General features: G+C 38.2%; 2 protein-coding genes and 1 pseudogene across 3 annotated transcripts; 1 reads left to right on the forward strand and 2 right to left on the reverse strand.

Moving 5' to 3' along the window:
• Positions 1–5194: 5194 nt before the first annotated feature.
• On the reverse strand, positions 5195–17418 carry LOC148740005 (uncharacterized; annotated as a pseudogene). The gene is made up of 4 exons (XR_015996410.1): positions 15311–17418; positions 14943–15057; positions 6912–7006; positions 5195–6766 (listed from the first exon to the last, which is right to left on the reverse strand). The product of XR_015996410.1 is annotated as an uncharacterized LOC148740005 (transcript).
• On the forward strand, positions 8679–12644 carry LOC148740006 (uncharacterized). The gene is made up of 3 exons (XM_088748073.1): positions 8679–9095; positions 9252–10893; positions 11260–12644. The coding sequence occupies exons 1-3, from the start codon at positions 8786–8788 to the stop codon at positions 12029–12031; spliced, it is 2724 nt and encodes a 907-aa protein (XP_088604199.1). The 5' UTR covers positions 8679–8785; the 3' UTR covers positions 12032–12644.
• Positions 12501–14246, reverse strand: LOC148740007 (uncharacterized). Its single transcript, XM_088748065.1, has 2 exons — positions 14020–14246; positions 12501–13781 (listed from the first exon to the last, which is right to left on the reverse strand). Exons 1-2 carry the CDS (start codon positions 14131–14133, stop codon positions 12744–12746), a joined length of 1152 nt encoding a protein of 383 aa, XP_088604191.1. The 5' UTR covers positions 14134–14246; the 3' UTR covers positions 12501–12743.
• Positions 17419–17853: the final 435 nt, after the last annotated feature.

Consider the following 17853-nt stretch of genomic DNA (forward strand, 5'->3'; position numbering starts at 1 on the left):
CATGATTGTTAACACAAGTAGAACTACGCGATAATGGAAGGACACTCAGCACATGTTTTCAACTCTCAACATGATTAAATTACTAAAATAATTCCAGCATTAGAATCTTTATTTTGATCAACAAGTTTCATTGCGGCAGTTCCCCATCTAATTAACAAAGCGTAGAGAACGGATCAATTTTTCGATGTTTGGGGAATGGAGAATGAAGGAATGGGGAATGAAGGAATGGGGATTGAAGGAATGGGGAATGAAGGAATGGGGAATGAAGGAATGTGGGATGGAGAATGGGGAAGAGGCAATGGGAAAGATTTTCCATTGAATCTTTAAAATGGGGAATCTCTCAAATGCGGAATCTTTAAAAGAGGGAATCTTTAAAACAGGGAATCTTTAAAAGCAGGAATCTTTAAAATCAGGAATCCTTAAAAACGGGAGTCTTTAAAACAGGGAATCTTTAAAAGCGGGAATCTTTGAAACGGAGAACCTTTAAAAGCGGGAATTGTTATAGGCGGGAAACTTTAAAATGAGGAATCTTTCAAAGCAAGAATCTTTAAAATGAGTAATCTTTTGAAGCGTGAAATGAAATCGACCAAATAAATGAACGGTCTGGTGTTGTTGTTTTTTTTTCAATTTTACGCCAGTGAATCCATCAAACTTCATGACTGTTTACTCAGGTAAAGAAAACTACGCTACAATGGAAATCCCGCCTCAAAGTTGAAGTTTACTTTAATCGAAAGCTTTATTGCTAGTTGAGTCGATATCGTTAAAAGTACAGCAGACCAAGGGACGGTGAAATGGGTGGGAATACATGATGGTATTTATAACATTCACGTGAATATAACAGTGGATAGGTTCAGTGACATTGAACAGTTGGGGGAATGTACAGTTAACATATACCTCATGTCTTATGGTAGTGTTCTGATCCTTTTTGTTCCTGATTTCAATTGGTTTGACTTTATCGTCAATTGTGTAACCGGAATTTTCATACGTTACCCCTCACCCAAAAAGTTATGGGAAAAAATATGTGCACTTAGTATAAAGAGAAGTACCACAACCTATTAAAAAGCCAAATTCTCCCCAAGCTGCTCCAGATGGCAGGAAAACGGCGAGGAAAATATATAGACATTCGGCGATATTGTGACCGGAATACTGGTCAGCTACAATGCACAGGTACAACACAAAATGTGTATTCTCATCTTCGCATTGCCTGCATGGGCGCGAAATATCCGAATTTTACAGGAAGTTTCCTTTTGATTCCAATGGAATTTGTCGTAAGTTTCCGTGTGGAACACGTTGACAGGCTTATCTCGGAGTTTAAGTGGGGCCCATAATTCTCCTGCTCTTTTTCAAGGGAATGTTTAAACTCAAAACTGGACGAGTTTGTGTTCAATTCAAATCTGTTTTTTTAAATTTGTGTTCAAGTTATAAGCCTAAGTCATAATATGGTTGGGTAGAGAAAACCAGAGCCGGGTAAAATAAAAAGCAAACAATCTTTGAAGTTTTACGTGCAAATGTTTCAAACTTGTTGATGCCTAGTTTGGTGACGTTTCTTAATTTTACACTTGGAGTAACCGATTTCATGTTGTTCCAACCCATACTAAGGTTAATTAATTACCGTTGAGTTGATGTTGGCATACTTTTAAATTCGTTTGTTTCAGTTCCGTATAAGAACCTTTGCAAGTACATTTTTTAGCATGGTATCAAGTGGCACGTGTTCAAAATAAAAGTATTAAAGATAGTTGATAATTTTATGTTTAAGATTTATAAAGCAAACTTCCAATCATGAATAAAGGAGATTTCTAGATCTGTTGCTTGATGAATATTTCGACCGAGCATTTAAGAATGGTTGCCTGTAAGGATCGAGAATCGTCTGTCAGCGACCATTTTGGTGAATTGCTCATATTTTGCTCAACGATACCCTTTGGTAAACTGTTTTCAAAAATCAAGTTTAAACGTTCCGACGAGTGTTGATTTTTCAGAAATTTGGGAAAATTTGAAAACGCGGTTTAAGTGTGGTATTCCGCCTGGCAAATTGTCCAAAATTCACTGCAAAACCCAAGCTCCGTTGAAGGCTTAAAATGAATTCAGTTAACACCAAACTTCGCACGTTTTAAGAAAAAGTCTTCCCATTCATTTGTGTTATGTTAATTTTTTCCGTACAAAGCTATATCGTGATTTTTTGTTTGTCCCTTAAGGCTGGTTTTCACTTGCGATGGAGTCGTAGTCGGAGTCGTAATCAGAAGCGTGGAGCGATACGATCTAGTGAAAATCAAACCGACGGAGTCGGAAGCAGAACACCGATTCTGCCTATGACTCCGTCGCTTACAATCTAGTGAAAACAGCATTGTCGGAGTCGGAAGCGGAAGCGGAAGCGGAAGAATAAACCAATCACAATGCTCGATTCCAGGCCCGCGAAAGTACAAATTTTGGCGCCAAAGACAACATGGCGGACGAAGAGCAACTTGTGCTTTGGCTCTTAGTAATCATTATTTTGCGCAGGCAGAGACAATACAGGAATAATATCGCTCGAAAAAGAAAGCGATTTTGGGTTCGCGATATGTATCGACGTCGAGCAGCTTTGGGAGAGTATGCTAACCTCGTCAGCGAACTACGACTTGGCGATCGTGAATTCTACTTTCGGTAGGTTTCGAGTATTTTAACTTTTAATTCCGTCATTTTACAGTCAGGCTTATAAGTTTAAATTTGTTACGGCTATTTGTACATCTTGGAAAGATTATAAATGCAAATTTCACGCCATTTAGATATATACGAATGACGCCAGAGCGCTTTGAGCACTTACTGAGTTTGGTTGGACCGCGAATTACCAAAACAAACACAAGGATGAGAGAGGCTATCAGTGCAGCTGAAAGACTAACACTGACGCTCCGGTATTTGGCAAGTGGTGATGATCAACAGAGCCTCAGCTTCTCATATAGAATTGGCAGAACAACTGTGGGTCACATTATCAAAGAGACACTCCATGGTATTTGGCTGGCATTGAAGGATAGATATGTAGGCCCACCAAAATCCGCCGGCGACTGGAAGAACATTTCAAAGGACTTTGAATCTACTTGGCATCTGCCGCACTGTATTGGGGCGATTGATGGGAAACATATAGCAATGTAGTGCCCCAAAAAAAGTGGTTCTTTGGTTCTTTGATTTCTTTCAAAATCCCTGGAGCACATAGATCCTGATATTAAACTTATTTAAAAAAGAATCAAAACTGGATCATTTGAGGTACTTGTCATAACCTTTGTAGTGCACTCATATTCAATGAATATCATAATACCGTTTACCACAATTTGGTTAGTTTCTTATACAGGGATCAATTGAGTCTTTTCCTCATTCTCGTCTCCTTTGCGCGTGACAGCAACTGTAGAATCAATATTCGAAATGGAAACAAAAAATAGCTTGAGATGGAGGAAAGATTTCACACCCCCTTCCCCCTGTCACGTTCTTCGTAGCTTAGCCGTAGGGAATAAAGGCTGATAGTTTCGAAAGAAACTGTTTGGGGCTGCGTCGGTGGGAGTAACGAAATAATTTGGATATATCAACAAAGTTGAAATGGTAAATTGGCCACCGTAATGATTACAGAAGCTGACGTTTCGAGCGTTAGCCCTTCGTCAGAGCGAATAGAAGAATTGTGGGTTGTGTGTGCTTTTAAAGGCAGAAAATGGAGCTACGTTATTGGTGGGTGACCCTACGTTATTGGTGGGTGACCCACCAATAACGTAGCTCCATTTTCTGCCTTTAAAAGCACACACAACCCACAATTCTTCTATTCGCTCCGACGAAGGACTAACGCTCGAAACGTCAGCTTCTGTAATCATTACGGTGGCCAATTTACCATTTCAACTTTGTTGATATATCCAAATTAGCCGTAGGGAAGACAGATAGAATAGGGGTAATAATGAACGCCAAGCGGTACGTGTATTGATTCAACTCTATTCAAATCAAAGTAAGTGAACGCACCCCTATAGGCGGGTTGGATTACAGCTATTTCGAGTTACATAATTGTTAACTTAACAATGTAGGATATCGTCGCACCCCTCAGAAAACAAAATGTACAACATGCAGCAGAACCTGTATTTAGCGGCCACGTTGTCGAATGTCACTCTTTCGATGGACTGTAAAGCATAAAAGTGACCCCACCTTCAACGAAAAGCTTTGTAGTCTTGCTTTCCTTCCGCAGAAAACTAACTGTTAAACACATGTATTCCCCGCTTTGTAGGCCTAGCCACAAGTTGCCGATGAATCCAAAAAAAGTTGCCAATAAAAATTTCTAAAAGTTGCCAAACAGTTGTAATTTTTTTCAAAAAGTTGCCGAGAAGTTGCTGAATTTCCAAAAAGTTGCCTAAAAGTTGCCAAAATTGTTCTCCTTTTTGTACTTTTTTGGGTGTTAAAGATTAAATATTCGCACATTGCTTCTTATCAAAACTTTATTTGTCAAAGTCCAATGATTATATCAGAGGTTTTTTCCATTTCACTGGATTAACAAATAGTCACTGTAATTGTCCGCCATCTTGAGAAACGTGCAACGTGATACCGCTGACCTCGTGATAAGGTATCACAAAAATCAACCCATGGGGGACCTAGTTATTGTATTTTAGAATAAATTGAATAAATGTTTATCGAAAACTGACCAAAGTGGCTCAACACGTGAGGAAAGTGGCTTCATAGAACCTCAAAAAGCCCAAACTTGCCGAAAATTCTAAAAGTTGCCAAAATTCTAACAAGTTGCCGAAAATCTCAAAAGTTGCCGAAAAGTTGCCGAAAAGTAGCCGAAAAGTTGCCGAAAAGTTGCCGAGCAAATTGTGGCTAAGCCTATTCCCCAGAGTCATTGACACTCCACTTTAAAACTTCTAGGCGGCCATTTTGATTTATTTTCACGCACTCAACCGCAGGGGGACCATTGACTATACTCCAAGCTACCACAGGGTTTTGATGCCCTCTGGCCAGGCAGTAGAATCTAGCAGTTTGATTCTCAGTTACTGTTTAAGTCTCAGGTGATATGGTCACCTAAGGCAAGGAGACGCTTTCTGCTGGTTCTCCTTTCTGTCCTACCATTTCACGGGGGCCAGACGCACATATTAGTTGAAAATTTGAAAACCAAACAAACAAAGAATTGATAAACTCAATCTCAATTGCTTTTTTTAATGAAAAGTAATCTTAATTGATAGAAAAATCGGTTGGAAAACCTTTTTCGCCTTTTTCTCCCTCTAGTCCTTTGTCTCCCCTGATGCCTTGCTTGCCGTGTCTTCCAGGTAAGCCCTGTATGATAAGTAGTGCGATTCCATTCTAGTAACTCTATTGAAAATGTAACTTCATATTTTAGTCAAGGAGGTAGTGAAAATGCGATTACATTCAGGGGCAAATCCCCGTTAGTCAATAATTAAGAAGTACCTCCTACCCAATATTATTTATGACAATGTTAGCAAAGTTAAGCAAGATGTTGTAGTCAGAGACTTACACTGTTGTTTAGTTGTCTCATTGATGGTCTAGATTTTAGTCCCAGGTCTCCTCTTGGTGTGCTGAACCATCTAAGGTTCAGTTAATCAATGGCCTATATTCTCCTATTACCACGGTTGACACGTTCGTTCAAAACTTGAATATAGTAAGTAGACTATAAATACATTTTTTAAACTGTTGGTGGATACTATACATCAAGGAACCTCTTTTCTTCATTTGAAAGCGTTTTATTTATTTATCACATCGTTTATTTATTCATCTTGTAATTTAATTATTTCTACCAATCTAATGAAACGCGAAGTGCGCGATATAGTCTCAGAAATTCTTGATGAAATGACTGATTAAACAATTTAACATATCTTGCATATTTTATCTCTGACATCAATAAACAATCGTCAACTAGTACTTCCCTTTTCCTTGAAATATCGATGAGTTGTAAGTCTGACTTAAAGCAATTCTACTGAATTCGATTTTCTCGAAAATTTCTAATGCCAATGAATTTCTTGACTGTTACTGACCATTTTAAACTGCTCTTCTAACTTGGATTACAATGTGACATTAAATGAATAATTTCATCCTCCACAAAGTTATTCAGTTCAGAACTAAGTTTGAAAAGTTAAAGGCCTGATTATTTTTAACGGATCCATAAGTTCAACGAGTAGGACTGTGATGGAGCGTTTCCTCTGTGAGCACTATAGACAAAGTCATATTCAGATTCATATTGAGAGCTTCCATGGAGAACAAAAGAAGCATTGTCAGTTTCTGTGATTCCAATCCCATGATCAGCACGTTCTCAGCTAATTCCTCCTCCACCAATCATCATCACCAATCCATCACCAGTACCCCAGGCACACCAGAAGCCGTTCCCGTTGGCGCTTTGAATGCTTCCTCTGCACTCAGCCTGTTGAAACCCGTCTGTTAACTTGTACTGTCCGCCATATTGAACCGTACAATTTCCCTGACACTGATCACTGGCCCAGACTTTACCATTTCTAAAGTCGCCATAACTTGTGATTTTAGATCGGAATGTTTGACCACCCAAACAGTTACCTGTGGTCTGCAACAGAGGAGTGTGGCTGAGGTCATCACTGCGCGTGATCTCTATTTCTCTACCGCTGACCAACCAAAATGCTGGTGAGATCATATCGTTGTTCATGGACGGGTTATTTGTTGTTCCACTAGCAGTTGGCCGGTCATACCACCATCTCCCATCGTCGCGCATCCAATTCTTGCCATCGCTGTTTGAGAATCGAGCGATAAGAGTCCAGTCTTGGTTGTTGTCAGCCATGTGGCAGTAAACCTATTAAAGAAAGAACATTGAAGTTTAATTTGTTTGTATCGCCAAGCATAGGTGGGATTAAAAGGCTTGGTTATTTTAACCTTCACCTGCAATACTGGTACAAATTCAATTCGTGCTTTACCCTTTATTTACTTTCACTGCTTACCTGTAATTCCACATTCCCAATTTTTAGCCAGTATTCACCATCCAGTAACTGCTCCCTATTCATTATTTGAGCCACTTCACCACATGAGTTGGCGACTGTAGAATAAATCCAACAACAACATTAAAGTTCGCCTCAGTGGAGTATAGTATCATTTAATTCCAGTATCACGGCTTTGAAGCCACTTTTTCGTGCCTTCTAGTTACGAGAATTTTCAAACCTAACAATTTTCTTCTTGATGCATTTTCCAGTTTCTTTAAGAGCACCGCTAGTACTGAAATAACCACTTTTCTAATCTCTCTACTTCGACTGATTTCCGCTTTTTAAACATTTTCACTTTACAGCTGGATGAAAGCATTCGCATCTGAGGGTACAACCACGTAGGTAAAAAATTGCCCATCTTTTTCGTGTTTTTACTAACAATACCTGGACAGCTTAATCTTATTCTACGACTTTCTGGATGGGCACATCGTTACAATCCGATAGATTGTAACGACTTGTGCGATGGTCTCGCCTTCCTTATGTTTCTTGGCGAAATTTGAGCCGACAGAGTGCGGCCGTTTTCAAGTTAATCAGTTCATGCATCGGATAACGCGCAGAAGGCGTCTTGAATTTTAAATGCCGCGGGGTCAGTAAAGAGAAACAATTGGCGTTGTTTGTTGCTTTTGCAGCCAGCTGCGTCGGATAATATTTTGAAACTTTTGAACCACTTTTGCCATTGGCGAGCGAGAGAATTTTGATCGTCATGGGATCAAACGGCAGAATTAAAGCGGTATTTAACAACCACGGGCTCAATGAATCCTCGTCGCCAGTGTAATAACGTGTAATAATAGTTTTCTTCCGATCGGTTTTTATCTTTAATAGCTGCCTATCCTTTTACACAACATCACAACACGACAGCACATGCTCGCTCTACGAATTTTACTCTCTGAGTTCGAAGAGTATGCTCTGCATACCATAGCACTTTGTCAACTATTAACTATTACTGTTAACTACTCGGTTCTGTAAAAAAAAAGTTCTTTATTCGCGCACACACTAATCCAAGTAATAAAATGTAGGGCCAAAATTTACGAGTTTTATACCTGCTAGCATTCTGCATATATTACGGTCACACTACAATGTACACTAATTAGTAACGATTGTAGAATTTTAGCATTCTCCCCATTTTTTTGCAGTTCATTAGCGTTCCTTCGGGTATACGTTTAGTCTTTCTTTCCCGCGTTCGGTATAAAATACGTGTTGTTAATATTCTAGCTTTTTAGTTTCTTCGTTGATTTCATCGAGAGAACATCTTGTCTTAAGAGAACATCTGGTTTAGAGTTGCCTTTTCGCGGCCTACAGCGCCGATACAATATAAGTTCCCAGTTATTATGTTCATCTCGTTCGCTTTAGCCGCCTTCCAGTTTTATATTTCTGCATTTTGTAAGCTTCTATTTTTGTTGGTTCTTCATAAGTTCAAACCTCTCCTTCCGATCGAACGTTTGTAATCATTGCTGTAAGCGGCAACGAAAAGACTCGCCTTTTGGTAGCAACAACGATTCTATTTTGATAAAACGTAAATGGCGACGTAAATTGCTGATTATGCAACAATTACAATGTCCTCTCATCTACGTTTATAACCCCTCTCCTGTGGGATGAAAATTAAAAACAAAAAATATAATACACCTCCCCTTACCGAAATTTGCGCGTGTGAGAAAACAAAACATAACAAAAGAAATAAGCCGATCCGTTGAAGCATAGTTAATCGAGGGGACTGGTTATGAAAGCCGGCGAACTTCAAAGGGATAGCTTATTGTTTTGGTTTTTCGAGTTCAACCTAGCGTGACCGTGCATCACATAGATTCAAGATGGCGTCTCACATGTGAGCGTTTGTACTGATGACTGCACGTTTTACGTCTGTAATATTACTATTCCTTCTTAAATACTGCTTGTATGTATCTATAAATGAAGAAGGAATGCCCGGAGATAACTGCTCTGTTTTTGGTTGCGGCTCGTCCCGCAAAACGAAAGGAATCGGCATCTGGAAACTTCCATCCCCTCGCAATGCTGAATACAAGAAATGGCGAGAACTTTGGCTAAACGAATTGACCAAAACACGCGTTGTAGACAAAGATTTCAAGCGCCAGATCGACAATGATCGTGTCTTTACGTGCGAAAACCATTTTAGGCCCGAAGATATTGAGATTTGTAAGTATTAAATGCAATCTTATAAGTTTAACTACACGCGATCCTAGACATAATCTGCGCGGTGCTTAGGTGCATAGCTTATCAATTAACTTGAGCTTTGATAAACTTCAAACGTTATATTCTGATTCTGTTTGTTTGTGATTGTTTCTACTCTAGTTCAATCTGAAAAGATGCAGAAAAAGAAACCGAAGTTTGGTGCCTTGCCAACAGTAAACATGCCGAAGCGTAGCTTCACAACACCAGTAAATGTGCGTCCACCTCGAAGCGCAGTCAACGAAATCCCAGAAGTGGCCCCTAAAAAATGCTACAGTGACTTTAAAGATCTAGTAAAACGAGTGAAATCTTTGAAAATTCTAAGTGAGTGGATCTTAGAGGCAGCAATCGATCGAATTGTATTGACAAAGAAGAGTTCTCTGCTTGTGTTACCAAAGATTCAGCTCACCATCGATGATAGTCTTGGTTTTTCTGTGTCTGTGTTTGGATGGTTTCTGCCAGATGATCATGCGATTCATCTTGAAACCTTGCGATCCGTTATGAACATCACAGTCTCTGAACTTATCAAGAGAATTGATGTTCTCTTGATTTGCCCTGGAGTGAGACCATATGAACTGTCATCCGATATCGTACACCACATTATACCGAAGTCAGTGGATCCGTTATTCAGAGATGATTCTGAGATATTCCCACAGCTGGAATATTGGAGAACACGGGACTGTGAAGTTTTGGTGGAGCATGGTGAGCAGTGCTGTGTTTGCTACAAATACTCTCACAAGTCAGAGGTGGATCAGAAAGCAAAGCAAAGAAAGCTTGCAAAGCCTGCTCATTTGTTTGCTCCAGTCTCTCACACAACACCAGAGAGAATAAAGCTAACCCTAAAAACACAGAGGCTTAAGTGTGCAGAACTAGAACGAAAGCTTGAAGAAATGAAATCAGAGGTAGAAAAGTCAAGTGTAGAAGTAGACAACCAGTTAAGCAATGACATTACAAGTATATTGGGGACATCCAATGAAAATATCACTCCATTCATGGATCTGTTCTGGCAGCAGCAAAAGAAATTGATGACAAAGAGTAAAACTGGTGTCCGATACCATCCTATGATCATTCGATACTGCTTGTCACTTGCTACCAAGTCCCCAGCATGCTATGAAGAGCTCAGGAAAAGTAACATCCTTGTACTGCCGAGCCAACGCACATTGAAGGACTATAGAAATTGTATACGACCCAAAGCTGGCATTCAAGAGGAAGTACTTGAGGAGTTGAATGTTCTTACAAACAGCTACTTCGATGTGCAACGATACATTGTGCTCCTTTTTGACGAAATGAAAATTTTGTCAAATCTGGTATTTGACAAAGTATCTGGGGAACTAACTGGTTTCCTTGACCTGGGAGATCCTGATATAAACTTTGGAACACTTGAAAAAGCTGACAAGATTGCAAGCCATGCTATGGTCTTTTATATCAGAGGTCTCTGTACTGAGTTGAAGTTCAGCTTAGCCTATTTTGCCACCGATGGGATTACATCTTATCAGCTTATGCCATTGTTTTGGCAAGCAGTATGTGTGCTTGAGTTAGCTTGTAATCTTTGGGTGATTGCAAGTACATCAGATGGAGCGTCACCCAACCGAGCATTGTACAGAATGCACAAAGCTCTTGATGGTAATGCTGGAACTGATGTGTGCTATCGCACTGTGAACCTCTATGCATCCGACAGGTTCATATATTTTTGTTCTGATGCTCCCCATCTCATTAAGACTACAAGAAATTGTGTCTACAGCTCTGGTCATGGTACATGTACTCGGTAAGTCGATATATTTGAAACTATGATTGTAGAGATATAATTTCACAGAATAAAATTTGCACTTTCAATGCATCCATGTTAGAAATTGTATGATTTATTCATATAATTGACAACAGAGTCAAACATTTCCCTTGCTTTTAGTAAGAGGTGAAATAATATAGTCAAGCTAGAATTATTGGTATTTTGACTAGATAACATTAGCTAACATGGTTACTATGGTTACAAACAATAAGATTTGTTTGTAACCTTAGTTATTCAAAACAACATTACATTTACAGAATTCATATAATGATTTAGGTGTAAACTACGATAAGGAAGTAGTTTGATTTAGTGATTGATAGTAATAACCAATGTCTTATTCTGTAGGTACATGTGGAATGATGGCCACTATATCCTCTGGCAGCATTTTATCCAGCTGTTTCATCAAGACCTTGACAATGGCCTAAAGCTGCTTCCTCGGTTAACTTATGACCATATTAAGCTCAGTGCTTACTCTACAATGAGAGTCAACCTTGCTGTCCAGATCCTCAGTGCTTCAGTGGCAAATGTTCTTAAGTCATTTGGTCCTCCCGACACCATCGCCACATCTAAATTGTGCGAAATGATGGACAACTTCTTTGATTGTCTGAATGTTCGCAACCAACATGAGCATGTGCGTAAAAGAAAGCCATTTCTCAAGCCATATTCATCAGTGAATGATCAACGGTTTGCCTGGTTAACCAATGATTTCCTTGGTTATTTGAGAAATTGGAGAGAGAGTGTGGCCAATCGTCCTGGTGAGTACACCAACAATGCAAGGAGCAAGATGTTTCTCTCTTGGCAAACCTACGAAGGCTTGAAAATCACAGTTCATTCAGTTGTAGAGGCTACAAAGTTTCTACTTAATGAAGGGATGGAATATGTGCTCACTGAGCGCTTTTGCCAAGATCCCCTTGAGGAGTATTTTGGGAACCAGAGGAAGCTTGGTAGGAGAAGTGACAACCCAGATATGCGTCAATTTGGTTACAACAATAACACCATCAGAGTGCAACGCGCTGTCACCTGTCAGTCTGGTAATACCCGAGGCAGGAAAGACAAAAACAAGGCATGGGTTAATGTCTCAGATGACCCTGTCCCAAAAAGGAAGAAAACTAAATAATGCTGACATTGCTGATTATTATAACCTGTGTATCTCCAAATGAGTGTGTATCTAACTTAAAACATAGCTTAAAACTTAGGAAAATATAAAAAGTATCAATTTCTTGTTTTGTATCATAGGGTTATTCATAAATATATAGTGAGTGATCTTGTAATTTTAAAATAATACATTAGAGTGAGCATACTTATTCTGTGAGGATTTTGGATTAATAGTTATCTTAGAGACTAATCCCTTGTTTTGATTATCCCCTAAAAATATTTTCTTTCATTGTTCAAGTGTGCTCACTCTATCAGGTTTTTTGTAAATTTGTAAATAGCATTATATCATAACACTGTTTTATTTGGTGTTTCATAAATCAATAGGATTAATTGTTCCCATTTATTGTTGGGAAAGGTTTCTTACTTATCTGTAAACAGTCTGATATATTCCATATCATTTTCATATCAATGTATTCAACTCACAAACATCATTGGTTTTAACAATTGTGCTTTAATAATTTAATATAAGTTTTAATAATATAATACATAAGGACTGACTTTCAAACATTTGCCTCCTTTGTATTTCTACTTGAATATTTGTAGCATAATTCCTGAAATACATATTCTAGGCACAGCGTCAGTCAAACTTATTATGATATTTTTTAAATAAAACAGGAACATTAAATTTACAGAAAAGTCTATTTGTTTTGGGAATTTAAAGAATATTACAGTAATTAGTCTGTTGATGACCTATTGATGTCCTTGCGAAGAGCTTTTGATTTCAGTTGTTTCAATCTAATTTTGTGTTTTTGAATAACGTCCTTCACAAATGAAAAAGAACGAACTCTAACATACAAACTAATAATATTGTGGAGAACATCTTTGGCAACATGGCTACTAATCTCAACTTCAGAGTCGGCTAACATGGCAGAGTGAGATGCGACAACAGTTACATCATGCATTGATCTTGAAATAATATTAGCTAAAGGAATGTTTTTCAGACTGGTTTTACGTGTAGCTTCCCTGAAATAGTGTTCAGTTCTTTCAAAAACAGACTGAGCATTTCTTGTGATCTTCCACAGTCCACCTCGATTCAATGTTGTAGTCAATCTCTGATCTTCACCAATAGGATTGTCCCATTTCCCAGCCATTATCAGTGAGATTGCGTGGTCATTTTCTAGTGTTTTACTTGCTTGTTTGTGCTTGTTATGTAGCTTATGTAGTACATAACCTCCAATATACTGTAACCCTGACTTCTCTTTATCAGATAATTTCGTCAATGGTTCACATGTGTGAGTTTCTGCTTTTTCTTTGCTATGTGTTAAAAGGCAGTCGGCCACTTTTGAACAAAGTAATGTAGCAGAGTTTCTTGATAATCCTACAAAATGGCTCGAAGCATGCAAGACTATGCTAGCGTAAAAGGCTGCATAAAACCTCTCTGCATTTCCAGACTTTGCCAATTGAATATAAAGCCCCTGAATTTCAGAAAATTTAGGTGTTGAAGATTGTAGAGTGTTGCAGTTGTAGGACCATATCTCGTCTCTGTTTACCTTTTGATAAATTTTGCTGTCTCTAAGTTTCACTTTAGCATTGCCAACGATGCTTGCATACGTTTCCACAGTTAATAGATCTCGATTTTCTGGTTTGTCTGTCTCAGTTTCTTCTGTTTCTTCTGTTTTATCTTTGTGTTTAACAGTGATGTGACGTTTCAGTCCGCTCTTACTCTTGCATTTCTTTGGACAATGAGGGCAAGTGACGCTCAGTGGGTGAACCTGCAAAACCAAATTCACGATCAACATCACACACTACTTAGGTTCATAAATCATCTTTAAATCAACAGCTGATAAAATAACGTTTAGGCAAGAAATGGTTTATAAATAGAGCCCGAAATAAGAGTGATTGATCGAAAGCATGATGTCGAAAGCTAGTCTGTTCGACCTTCATGTTCAATCTCCCTTTTTGACGTTTTTAGGCTATATTTTAACTATTAAAACAGATTCTATAGCTTACATCAGCAGCTGCTTCTCTGAAGTGCTCATCAAGGTCTTCTTCTTCTTCTAAAACTCCTAAAATTGCCTCTAAATCGTCTCCAAAGAAGAACATGTCATCACACGCGTCCGCCATGTTGTTTTTAGATGCACGGTCAATGTCACGTGACGGTGCATCTCAACCTCAAAACCCAAACAATAGGCCGGTCCTTTGAAGTTCGCCGGCTTTCATAACCAGTCCCCTCGATTAACTATGGTTGAAGTGACTTACTAAGTTTAATTCTTGAAATCTTGTTTTGAAATTAACAAAGATCCCTGTAGCGACCATGGGAGGCAGTAATGTATTTGAGGAATGAATATTAACATTCTCTCATGCTAGATTATGATCACAGACAGCTTGAATCTTGCGTTTTCCTCGGTCAGATTGTGTAAGTTTGCACAGTTTTCAAGACGAATCAAGTTAAAAAATATTCTCGCAAATACGTTTTTTCAATAGTCAGAGGAACGGTATGCAGAGGGGCGATAATGTAGCCACCATCAAAAACACTGGTGAAGCGGCGGAATCATCAAGCGCGCTGGCTATAATTTTTCACGGGTGTATATTTGCCTCATTAAAAGCTATTTTTCTCGTATGTTATACTTAGTGCCGACAGCATATTCATGAACTTTTGGATCATGACTTAAGGGGAACAAAATAGTCTGTATTTAAAACCGATTCTGGTTTCAGTTCCCGTTATGAAGTTTTTTCAAAAGCTGTTGTTATTTCATTTTTTGTCCAGAGAGTGAAAGAGTTCTGTCTTATTCTAAGATGCGCCAGCCAGCTGGATTTTGCTTGAGGAGCGGCTATTTACATGTTCGGCTCCTTTGAGCACTTATATTACTTCGGCGTGTTCTGCGGGTTTTACAAAAAAAATAAAAGAAATAAATAAATAAATGCAATCGTACCATTAATTTGACAGTTATCTCCAGTCCACGGATGTATGCAGAAACATGAAAACGTTTGGTTCTTCTCGTGAAACAAACAAAATCCACCATTACGACAGCCTGTCATGAGACATGCCTAAAAAGGCAGACATGTATTGTCGTTTAACAGACATATTTAATTAACAAAATAGAGTAGAACTCTTCTTGTTCAGCTGCAGTTGTTTTGCATGAAATTTCAAACCAATATACATGAAATTGCGATGCTCCTTTACAATTGAAAATAACAACTTCTTTCTTCTTAATTGTACGTGTTAAGGAAAGAAAAAAAAACAAAGAAACGAAAAAAAACAAAAACAAAAACAAGGGAAAAAGCAATAACAAAACTATACCCTGAGCATCATAGAAAAAGTGAAGCCTTTTTGATCATAAAACTGGGCTTTTCCGTCGAGGATCCCACGCTTGTTCAGTTCACAAGTTCCTTTATCGTCCTTTTCGGATGGTTCTTCGAAGTTTGTTGAAGTACATCAGGAGTTTTTGAGGCATGAAAGACTGCATGATATTTGAGTGGAAGATCGAAACTGTTTCACAGCATGACCATCAAGGCGCTTGCTCTCCTTAGTGGCGAATAACGCTGAACGAGAATGCGTCAAGTCTTCTTTAGCAAAAAGGATGGCGAGTCCTTGAAATAGGAAGAGGAAGAAACTTTCCATGACCGCCATTTCTAAGACATATCATTAACTGAGTGAGATGTTGATGCAGGTGTTAACTTTATTGGAAGTTGAAACAGTACAACACCATTGGAAAATTCTTAATTATCGACGTTGAACAAATTTAAAGAGAGAAGCCACATGCGGTAATCTAATAAATGAATATTTGCTTGGTTTCTGTGTAAGATGGAATCGACGTATCCTGTGTAACCGAGATCTTAAAGAACAAGTTCAGGCGAGATGTAAAGTTAACTACAATTAACTGATTTTTCTGCCATCGAGTCAGGAGAGTAAGAAAACCAGAAGCCCCATCATTTACCCCCGAGTAAATCCTGCTATTTTGAACAATTTGACGAGAAACTTCTGGCCTATCCTGATCTCGCTCGCTAATCTAGCTTCCCGTTTCCCTTTCATATCAAATTTGCACCGTTCAAACGTGGAATAAAGTGTCTCGTACAACTGATAGACAGGAAAAAGAGATAACAAGGCCCAAATTTTGAAAAATATGTTAAGATATATATATCATCTCGGCTCGGAACCTTTTAGATTCTCAAGTCTTCAAATTACAGTTAACTTACTCCCATCGCAGACCGTGAATAAAAATTAAGTAAAGAAAAGTTATGGGTTCAACTAAGAATTTTTAATTTTGGCTGCTGTAGCTTGCTTTCCTTGAATTTTTCCATAAACATTTAAATTTATCAGCTGGCTTTAGAGATAATGTTGATCCAGAAAAACACACAGTGGTTTTGGATGCCTTAATTTGATATTTCAGAAGAGAAGAGAGTAGGTGAATCTCGGACGACTTCGAGAAAAACTACTCCAATTATTAACCCTTTACCAGCAAGCCACGCATACATGGTAGTAATTACTACTATTGCTGTTGTTATTTGTTTCTTGTTGAAATTAAGAGACAACATTATGTAAGTGTGTACATTGTAAAGCTGTTTGATGTTCAGATACAATAAATATATGAAGTTCATATATTTTGAACTGCGGTATTAGATACGTATGATGCACGATCCTTGCAGTAGACAGCGCTATTTATTCAATAGCGAAAATCAGACCTGAAAAAAATCAAGCCTGTGCGGGATTCAAACCACTGACCTCTGCGATACTAGAGCAGCGCTCTACCAATATTCTACTGATGCATGAGGATTGAAAGCTTAGCAAGTGTCACTTTTATCGTTGCTCTCCTTAAAAAGGATCAACTATCTCTTAAGAGAACTCGTATTATCATTGGTAACGATTTTGAACACTTTACCTAAGAAGTACATGCTATAAATATTTTCCCGCACTCCTGTGCCCTCGAGAAAAAGATCTTCATTGCACTCAAAAGTGGGTGAAAGTTAATGCCTGAAACAGAAAAAATATTGAGTTTACGATGTAACCAATAAGATAATAACAATTGGATCACCTTCATCTGCAACAGTCCAGCAATGAAACCATCCTACCAAAAACACAAACGCAAAACTGAACGGAAGTAACGTGAAAAACAGTCTTCACTTTTTAAAATACATCTAAAAAATATGACTGATGTGATAGGCAGTGGCAGACTTTTCGTACATTAACGCTTTTAGTTAGCGCCCCAATTTAACAACCATAAGAAGACTACTGCACACATTTGTTTCTGCAACACAAAGCATTAATATTTTAAGTAAATCAGCATAACAAATCATTTACTGGACGCCTTAGGATAAATCAGTTATCAAAAATGAAGTCACGTTCGTAAAAAGACAGACTTTTCGTTCCCTAACACTTTTAGTTAGTTGAACGACTCAACATTAAGATTGTGCGCCCTAATTTAACAACCATAAGAGGACTACTGCACACATTTGTTTCTGCGACCCAAAGCATTAACATTTAAAATGAATCGGCGTTATAAATTATTTACTGCACGCCTTAGGATAAATCGGTTATCAAAAGTAAACTCACGTTCATGATAAAAAGTGATTCTTCAATATATGGATTTTTTTTTCAACCAACATTTGGGTACGAAATCCAACATAAGATCTTCATCTCTAGAGATAGTTAACTGCTAAAAGCGGAAAACAATTGTTGTTTTCTACAATGTCTTTCCTTTATTTGGTTGAAATGAGGCAGGTGCTTTTGTATCTAAATGTGAAAATGAAACAAGCTCAAATTACTGGAAGGGAATAATATACAATATACAAAGCGCGCGTAGCCTGAGTTTTTTTTTTTTTTAACTGAATTAATAGAAATTGCCT

The sequence above is a fragment of the Stylophora pistillata genome, chromosome 2, assembly GCF_964205215.1.
Source record: "Stylophora pistillata chromosome 2, jaStyPist1.2, whole genome shotgun sequence".
NCBI classification, from domain to species: Eukaryota; Metazoa; Cnidaria; class Anthozoa; order Scleractinia; family Pocilloporidae; genus Stylophora; species Stylophora pistillata.

Bases quoted from the DNA above. Each gene is read 5' to 3' on its own strand.
- LOC148740007 (XM_088748065.1), bottom strand. From the start codon at position 14,133: ATGGCGGACGCGTGTGATGACATGTTCTTCTTTGGAGACGATTTAGAG. The intron at 13,782-14,019 runs GTAAGCTATAGA...TTGGTTTTGCAG, and splicing joins TCAGAGAAGCAGCTGCTGAT to GTTCACCCACTGAGCGTCAC.
- LOC148740006 (XM_088748073.1), top strand. From the start codon at position 8,786: ATGACTGCACGTTTTACGTCTGTAATATTACTATTCCTTCTTAAATAC. The intron at 9,096-9,251 runs GTAAGTATTAAA...TTTCTACTCTAG, and splicing joins GCCCGAAGATATTGAGATTT to TTCAATCTGAAAAGATGCAG. The intron at 10,894-11,259 runs GTAAGTCGATAT...CTTATTCTGTAG, and splicing joins GGTCATGGTACATGTACTCG to GTACATGTGGAATGATGGCC.